At 36.3% G+C, this 9,796-nt stretch overlaps 1 protein-coding gene and 1 long non-coding RNA gene across 7 annotated transcripts in view; one reads left to right on the top strand and one right to left on the bottom strand.

The window, feature by feature from the left end:
- Positions 1-2,536, bottom strand: part of LOC106883998 (protein CLEC16A) — a 109,900-nt gene extending 107,364 nt beyond the window's left edge. The window contains exon 1 of one of the 5 annotated variants that reach the window (XM_052978448.1): positions 2,307-2,536. In XM_052978448.1, the coding sequence (XP_052834408.1) occupies positions 2,307-2,461 (155 nt within the window). In that variant the 5' untranslated portion in view covers positions 2,462-2,536. The remainder of the gene's footprint in view (positions 1-2,306) is intronic. The other 4 variants (XM_052978449.1, XM_052978450.1, XM_052978451.1 and 1 more) reach the window with 4 other exon arrangements.
- An 80-nt stretch (positions 2,537-2,616) lies between these two features.
- The window catches only part of LOC106872094 (uncharacterized), a 22,240-nt gene continuing 15,060 nt past the window's right edge, over positions 2,617-9,796 (top strand). The window contains exon 1 of one of the 2 annotated variants that reach the window (XR_001409737.2): positions 2,617-2,766. This is a non-coding gene — a long non-coding RNA (uncharacterized LOC106872094). Of the gene's footprint in view, positions 2,767-8,919; positions 9,011-9,796 lie in introns of those variants that run through there. The other variant, XR_008267184.1, reaches the window with a different exon arrangement.

The following is a 9,796-nucleotide window of genomic DNA, read 5'->3' as shown; positions in this document are numbered from 1 at the left end:
TATATACATATATATATACATATATATATATATATACAGACATATATATACATAAACATATATACACATATATATATATATATAAATACACATATATGAACATACATATATATATATATATATATAAATACACATATATAAACATATATATATACATACATATAGATATAACACCCAAGTCAAAAAGATTCTCAAGAATTCAACTTCTCTGTTTGACATTAAGACACCCACCCCCAATAGGGACCTTAACTCCCACACTTTAGAGCTCCATGACCTCCATTTCTCAGGAGCAAAATTCTTTTAACAGGTTCCATAAGACTGGATTTTGGAATCTGTACATAAAAATCACTAGTATGGAGTACATGTGTCATGATTAAAATATTTTTACGATGTGTAAAGAGGGAAAGAACCCTCATCTGCAATTTTTATGAAATTCGAATCATAGGTATTGCAGTTCATTAGAGAAAATATAACAGAAAAGTCAAATTCTTCCATTGCATGTAGCACGGGCAACGCCGGGAACATCTGCTAGTATATCATCATCGTCATTATCGTCATTTAAGGTCTGCTTTCCAAGCTAGCATGGGTTGGACGATTTGACTGAGGACTGGCAAGCCAGAAGGCTGCACCAGGCTCTAATCTGATCTGTCAGAGTTTCTACAGCTGGATGCCCTTCCTAACGCCAACCACTCTGAGAGTGTAGTTGCTGCTCTTATGTGCCACCGGCACGAGGGCCAGTGACATGGTACTGGCAACGGCCTCGCTCAAAAGGTGTTTTTTACGTGCCACCTGCACGGGAGCCAGTCCAGCGGCACTGGCAACGACCTCGCTATATATATATATATATATATATATACACGGTAGGCAACAGAGAGAACATCCAGCTATAGAAAATCTACCTCAACAAATCCCGTTTGAACTATGCAAGGAAGGGAAAGTGAACGTTATATACATATATATATTCTTTCGATATAGATATTTTATCTATCTATATCGAAAGAATGACACAATTATATATAGGCTAACACGTATGTATACATATACACAAACACTTATATGACGGTGTCAGTGTATAACTGCGCCTATATATATATATATATATATATATATTGTACAGCATAATCATAATTGAGTGTGTAAACATATCTATCTATCTATCATATATAAACATAATTAAGGAGTCAGCAACAGTTGCTTCACCACATATATATATACATATATTGTACAGCATAATCATAATTGAGCGTGTAAACATTATCTATCAATGTATCGCTTACACACAGACACACAAAAAAGTACTGTTACGATTATGCTGTATTATATATATATATATATATATATATATATATATATATACACACACACACACGCATACACAAATAAGCCTAGTTTCATTCAACGGCACTAAATTTGCGTGGGGGTTACCGAAAAACATGTGGCTGAATAGAAAGTAATGAGAATATAATTATATGGAATGTGAGTCAGTGTCAAAATTAATTTCGATAGAAAACTCAAATGGCTCAATAGTACAATTTTAACAACACTTATTGCGAATGGTTGTCGGTGTGGTGGGGTTTAGAAAAAAAAAAGACATGTTTTAAGTATTTCGGATGATAACAGCTGAACAACAGGAAATATCAAAATATATTAAATACGGAGAACGCTGGGTGATGGAATAAAATAAAAATTCAGTATCACAGCTTCTCGAAGAAATAAATTATATATATATATATATATATATATATAGAAGAAGTATGCCAAGACCAATTCATTACACTCATGTTGCTAACACCATTAAAAAAGGCATATGCATCACAACCTCTCATTTTGTAATACTTATCTGAAATACAGGGTCTTCAGAAGAAATCAATTTTTTCTCTTTTTAATTTTATCCATTTACCACCATTCTGTATACTCTATATTTAATGATATTAAGTTTCTGCTGAGAAATAATTAACTACTACAGTTATTTGTCTTTAATCTTTCTTCAATATTAAATATAAGCGGGGTTATTTTTTTTCCTTCTTTCAAACATGTATGTTTATTTTTCCCTTCTATCTTTTAACTCTGATTCAGCGTGTATATATATGTGTGTGTATTTATCTATATAAATAAAAAACATGCATTTTTTAAATAATATATATAACTAAATTGATGGGTTAAACAGTAATTATGACAATGTAGGTGTGTATCCATATACATACATTTATGCGTGTGCGTAGTTTTTTGTCTTTTCTGCCTGGTGATTTACAACGTATAACATTAACCAGTCTGCTAATCAACAACTTACAGATAACATTACTTACTTGAGGTGTTCCAGGGAATGGGGGTTTTTGGGCTTCCACAGAGCTCCAGGTAACCAATTTTTAGACCTCCTAAGCATCCTGATCGAATCGAAATCTGTGTCAGAATAAAACCAAGGATCTGTTTCTGTCAATTGTTTGTGATCGCCAGCCGACATTGTAGTTGTCAGCCATTATTATTTTGTCATGTGGGCTGACATATTAAAGGCAACATGTGATTGGTTGATATTATAACAAATTACGTATTCATCCAGCCACTTCCAGCTATTGTTACGTTGCATTTGATTAGTTAAGTCATTAGATTGATAAATTCTTTTGGACAAAGTTTTTTTTTTCTTTTCATTTAATCGAAGCGAAGAAGGGTAGCGGGCACAGTATCCATGACCTTTGCAGGTTTTACCAGACATGTGGAGATCACTGTAGTTGATGTTCCACTTTATCTTCTGAAGATTGATGCCTGACGGTAAGACTAGAGCAATGACCTAATGGGACAACCTCAATTCTTCGACCTGCTAGAAACAATTGCTAAATTCCTTCAACTTATATCTCATTGTTTAAAATAAAGTTAGAAGATATTAAACAATGTCTACCATATATAAGACAGAATATTAACTGAAGCAGCTTTGATTCATAAGTCTGAGCAATCAGAGCTGACCAGAAACTAAACAGTAACAACAATGAAGTAGGGAGAGAGTTCCAGAAGGTTGCAATTCTGGAATAGTGGTGAGGAATTCGGCGAAGTGTTTATTTACGAATTAGTAGGGTGTTAGACACAAATTGGGTGTGAGAGCATTAGGAGGGTCAGAGCAGAGTTGGATGCTGCTAAGAGGAGAGTAGGTCGTAAAAAAAAAATGCAGAGACAGGAAACAACACGTCTACAGGATAATGGCTATAATTGCTTTTTTTTTTTTGGCGTATGTGTCAATAAGCTACTGTTTTTTTGTTTTCTTTTCTTTGTTTTTGTTTTTGTTTTTTTCCTGTCTAACCTGTTTGTATAACAGCTCTATCATAGACATAAGTAGTATTTAATATGAGTAGCAGTTGTGATTTGTAGAGAATCAATGACAAATCAGTGCTGAAGTCTTTTCTGACTCTGAGAAGTTAGCATACTCTTTAGAATATACTTTTAGATGAACCCTTAGATTCATTCATAATGAGTTTAAGGGTTTTAGCCATATACTATTCATGGATAGGAACGACGTTACATTGCAAGACGGTTTCTTTGATATGTATATGAATTGTGTCATCATCTCATTTGAGGATCAGGATGTTTTTGAAATAAGATCTGGTGGTGAAATGCATAACGATGCTATGTTGCAAATAAATGAGAGGAAGAAAAATAATTAATTGATAAGGCCTTTATTTGTTTATTATAAAGTAAGTTACAACTTCTTTGAGTTCTTACACAATAATAATTAGCAGTTCTGTTATCCATTTTGTAGGTAGTTAACTTCATCTTTTGTTGACTGCTAGAAGATGGGTGGAAAAAGGGGAGAGAAAAAAAAGTAACAGAATCTACCTCTGTGTTGACAAGAAGAGAGGGTGGAAGTTGTGTAGTCATGTACTGGCTATCCATACTTGAAGTGAGAAACAGGGGAATGTGCTTTTCTAGCGAGGGCTGAGTAAAAGAGGTAGAATTGAATTTGCTTATAGTATTTATATTTGTTAGAAAGTTTGATGTAAGTCAGCAAATAGTGGAAAGTAACGAGTTTATCTCTTGAGCTGTATTTAACACAAGAATATTCACTTAAACAATAGAACATAACTAAGACAGTTGACTCTTATAAATTTCTAAGTGCCAAATTCAAGGACAATAGGAAAGAAACTGATACAAAACTCTAGGCTTGATTTCAGATATTGGCTAAGAATCTAGGATGCTATTTGGTACATATGTATAGGTTGTGTGCTGATGTCACCTGTGTATGAAAGGTTTAAGGGGAAATAAAAGATAGTATTATCTCCATGAGAGTAGTGTGTGAGTCAGTTGTTAGAAGTAATGGTGAGAAAGTTATTAATGTACTGCAGGCAGATTGTATGAGATATGACCAACCTCTGAGAGTTGATATAAAGTAAGACAGATACACAAGTTACTCTAGAGAGTTTTGAGAGGAAACTATTAAACTAAGAGATGAATAACATGTACAACCCATTAGATTTGTTCATGTTGGTCTTTGCAGATGTGAAAAGCAACAACATTGCTTTCTCCAATAAAGTGTGAAAGATCTCTAGTATGTAAGCCTATGCTAGCAAATTTCTGACTACAGAAACTGCCCTAATGATTAATCTGTATGTGTTGTATGGAATTAGAAGCAAAATAGGCAACAAATGTGGTCACTTTATCTTATCTCTTCAGTCACTTTAGTCAAGAAGTGGTAGCTAGAAGGATTGTTACAAAGTTAAAAATAAGGATGTTCTTAGCAGGTATGATTGTGTACTTAAGAATTTCATTTTAGAACCACTCTATTTCAAGTGTGAACCCATTGCATTGGCATCTTGGGCAAGTATTTTCTCCTATGGCCTTGGGTCAACCAAAGTTTTGTGACTGAAATTTAGTAGATAAAACTGTGTAGAAGCCCAACAAAGGGACCCCTTCCTGTTCTTGAGTTGTACACTTTAATCTGTAGCCTGGTTTAACACTGTCACCAGGCCTTTGGATACCTTTAGCCAGGTTCAGTCACTTGTAAGCATTCAGTTTGGGTCTTCCACCTAAAAATAACTTCTTCCCTTTCTCCCACATATCTTGGAATCCCTGAAAAAAAAAACTACCATGGATGTTGCCTTTCTTCTTCATTCATTGTTTAAAACCTACCTTATTAAACATATTTTAAAGTAATCCTCTTACTACAGAGTTGAAGTCATCTGAGTTGATAATGAGTCAGGCTATTATCCTGAAGGTTCATACTCTATCAAGGTACAATAAATGGATATAGCTTACTATTGTAATCAACAAGTGCCTCATATAATTAACAAGTTTGTTTTTAGCCTTTGGTAGTGATGAATGTACTTTGATTAGATAAACTCTTACAATTATCTAGTTTCAATTTCACCACCACTATACTCACTAGTGTAGCTGGGGAATGGTCCACTCCAGGCAGCACTTTTGGGTCTGCTGTAGGCAATATGTGCTTTTTTGTGGGGTCTGGGGGTGGAAAATGGAAAGACTGCCCTGGGTGGCACACACTCTAGCTATGCTAGTGACTGTACTAAAGTAAAATGAATACAAATAAATCATTCCTGTCATTGCCTACTATGGTCTTTCACTACCTAATACAAATATTCTTTTTTTCCTTTTTGAAGGTCAATAAAATACCTTGTAAGATATTTATCCTGTACATATCACAAACTCTCTATCTCCCCCCCTCTCTCTCTCTCTTTTCTTTGAGCCACTAAATTTATGTCTCGCCTTCCTCATACACTATGCCTGCTTCTGTCACTTTCTTCTTTCCCAACCACATGTCATAGCTTTCTTTCCCCTCCCTGCTCTCTCTCTATTGTATCAAGATTACTATTCTGCTGTTCTTCATCCCAATGCATCATTGGTCACTCCCCACCCCTTATCCACCATTCACTTCATCCACCCCTCAACACTTGATCCTCTATTCATCACAATCTCTCACTCTCTCATACACTCTTGCAACCTCTACCTGCCCCCACTTCCAGCTCTTGTCACCACTCACTTCTGTTCACCTCCTGCCTTGAGGATTCACCCAAAGCCTTAATCACTCCTATTTTTATCTCTTCTCAGCTACACTCTGATCACCCCCACCCTCTCTACCAAAATGTGGGTAACCACGCTGCTCTTCTACAGCAAGAAACCTGTTCTGCTCTGGCCTCAAACACTGCTTTTGTAATAAATTTAGTATTATTAACCTTCTTTAGATGTCACCTTATATTTAGAAAAGGGGGGAAATAGTAATTGTTTGAAAAGAGCCGAATGTTACGTTTTGGTTTGAAGGAGTTGAGTATTTTCCATATTTTATGATAGTTCAAAGTGTGTCCCCATCTTCATTTTATTGACTACAGCAAATGATAATGAGCTTCTGAAGAATATGGGTTTACTTTCTGTTGAGTTGCATAATGCCTTCTCAAGAAATTCCACAAATTCCTAAGATACTGGTATTTGTGGAATTTCATTCACACTTTTGAACAAATTAAAATCTCTGTTTTGTAATCTTATCATTTTTTAATATTTTCTGAGAGGCGGTTTATTTTTAGAATTATTCTGTTTGTAGTTTCTTTCTCTATATATTATATGTCTTCAACTGTGCTTCCTCCAATTTAATTGACTGAACAAAAGCAACAAGTTCAACACCTACTTCATAGTCCAGTAGCTAGCAAGATATCAAGCTGGATAAACAACTGGTCTAATACATAAACACTCTTACCCATGCACTCATAGAAAAATTAAGGTAAAATGGAAAAATATTTGGGGTTTTTTTTAAATAAAGTAATATTCAAGAAGGCAGTGAGGGTGAAATTTGAACTTAAATCAAAAGTCAATAAAATTAGGTAAAAATATAAACTAGAATCGGTTAGCTCCAATTTCAAATTGAAAAATAAAAATGAAAAAAATAATATTGAAGAACTAAACTATCATTTCCAGTCATGGATCCGTTTGCTTTTCAGTGCTTCAAAACCTTTAATCAGGGAGTATATAATGTGTTGTGATTTTTTAAATCTCAACATTGAAACTTCCAACTGGCTTTCATATTTTGAGTGTGTGCATTTAAAAGTAAGTTTCGCTGGGTTACAGAAACATGATGGTGTGTAACCTCGTGGTTAGGGTGTTGCACTCATAGTTGCAAGAGCACAGTTCTGATTCCTAGACCAGGTGGTGCATGGTGTTGAGCAAAACATTTCATTTCACATTGCTCCTATCTGCTCAACTGTAATTAGTAACTATGCAATGGACTGGCACCCCATTAGGGGAAATTATTTTGTTCTTTTACTTGTTTCAGTCAGTCAAACAAATTGACCCCAGGACTTATTTTTTGTAAGCCTAGTACTTATTCTATTGGTCTCTTTTGCCTAACCAGTAAGTTATAGGAACATAAACACACACACACATATATACGACGGTCTTCTTTCAGTTTCTGTTCACCAAATCCACTCACAAGGCTTTGGTCAGCCCAACGCTATAGTAGAAAACACTTGCCCAAGGTGCCTTGTAATGGGACTGATCTTGGAACTATGTGGTTGGGTAGCTATCTTCTTACCACACAGCCATGCCTCAGTCACTTATATGCCATGAAAACCAGAAAACCAGCTCTATGAGTTCTAAGACTCAAGATAGTAATTTACTAATTACTATTTGCTATAGAAACACCATTTAAGAGTATTGTCTTCTTGTAGTGCATCTATAACAATTTAACTAAACAGAACTCCTCCTTCCCCAAGTAAAAGGGTAAAGATCCCCTTTGGTCGTGAATGACCATGGGATTGTACCCCCGAGGCACAAGTTCAGGCAAGGTTGTTTATGGAAGACTAGCAGTCACCCATGCATACCAGCATCCCCTCTCCACACCACCAATATAATCCCAGGGAAAGGCAAAGGCCAATACAGCTTGGCACAAGTGACTCATTTCTACAGCTGAACGAACTGGAGTAACGTGAAATGAAGTGCCTTGCTCAAGAATACAACACATAGCCTGGTCTGGGAATCAAACTCACTACCTTATGTTTGTGAGCCCAACAATCTAACCACTGAGTCATGCACCTTCCCCAGGTAGCACTGCAAACTAAAAAAAAAACACTTGTCGATTATAGTTTGAAATTCCCATGGTATCTTATGTCGGGTAATGTGATCTGGACTCATTAAAACTTTTGACGACAAAGACTTATTTCACTTAATTGTTCAGGGCATAAATGGTTTTAAGAATTAAATATTTCAAAATATGATATAGAGGTGCAGGAGTGGCTGTGTGGTAAGTAGCTTGCTTACCAACCACATGGTTCCGGGTTCAGTCCCACTGTGTGGCACCTTGGGCAAGTGTCTTCTACTATAGCCTTGGGCCGACCAAAGCCTTGTGAGTGGATTTGGTAGACGGAAACTGAAAGAAGCCTGTCGTATATATGTATATATATATGTATGTATATGTTGTGTATCTGTGTTTGTCCCCCCCCCCCCAACATCACTTGACAACCGGTGCTGGTATGTTTAGGTCCCCTTAACTTAGCGGTTCGTCAAAAAGAGACCGATAGAATAAGTACTAGGCTTACAAAGAATAAGTCCTGGGGTCGATTTGGTTCGATTAAAGGCGGTGCTCCAGCATGGCCGCAGTCAAATGACTGAAACAAGTAAAAGAGTAAAAGAGAGAGTAATGCTAGACAGAAGCTATGGATCCCTTTGGTCAGCAATTCAACACATTTCCAACTTATCCAGCTGAAGCTTTAAACATACAGTTAAATATAATTCTATTCACTTCATTATAAGAATAGCAGCTTGACTTGTAGCTTTACATCATTGATTAATAGCTCACTCAGTTTTAAACCAACATGTTCCCATTTTAAATCCAGCTACAATCAAACCCTGAATATCTGCAACATGTGTTTCTAATATACAATTACAATCTATGTTATTGATTAACTTCTCTAACAGCAAACAATCTTTTTTCATCAAATATCTTTCCAGTAAGCACAATCATTATATTTTTTTTAACTATATAATAAGTTATCATCGTTATTGTCAAACTTAAAAGTAAAGCTACGTAAGTGTTCATTGCTTTTTCTTTTATTTGAAGAGATATTACTTTAACTGAAATACTTAGGTGTGTGTGTGTATATGTATGTATGGATGGATGTATGCATGCATACATGCAAGTATGTATGAGGAGAGCTGATATTCTGAGCACTGAGGCAATGATAAAGAAAGCATCATTTACATTGGACTGGATACCCTGTTTGGATTAATGATCAGAGGATTATGGCGGACTTGTTTATGGAAAGTGCCCCCAGTAGAAATCAAGACTACAATTTAAGGATTGTGTAAAGTCCCCTTTGAAGTCATATGAAATATAGATCATTATGAAAAGCAATGCTTGTCATCACCACTAATGGAGGTAACCAGTAGAGGAAGACATGGGTATTTTTGAAACTATATGCATTTTTCATGCAAAATTTAAGTGAGCTGTTCAAAACACTACCAGTATAGTAAATGGGAGAAGCTTGGTCTGCAATACATGTGGTGTGTGCGTACGAGTAGATGTAATCGCCTTACCTCGGTTTTCCTTTCCTCGACTTCGAGTCCGTCTTGCGGTATCCGATCCTTGAAGCTTGCCCCGACCCAAAGTACACCAGGAATAGCAGCTGCTTCTCCCAAACCTTCCCAAACCTAGACCGTTGCTTAACACGTCTTGTCCTGACCGCAGCCCCGTTCGAAAAGGGCACGAATGCCGTTTGAGGCTACCTCTGCCCTTTTTCCCCTTCCGGTCAGCCTCCCCGGACACTGACATCATACCACACGCCACCCTGATCTTAAAGATCACGTTCACCCC

The sequence above is a fragment of the Octopus bimaculoides genome, chromosome 2 (assembly GCF_001194135.2).
Source record: "Octopus bimaculoides isolate UCB-OBI-ISO-001 chromosome 2, ASM119413v2, whole genome shotgun sequence".
NCBI classification, from domain to species: Eukaryota; Metazoa; Mollusca; class Cephalopoda; order Octopoda; family Octopodidae; genus Octopus; species Octopus bimaculoides.
The sequence above is the reverse complement of the archived record's forward strand: the minus strand, read 5'-3'. Positions and strand labels throughout refer to the sequence as shown.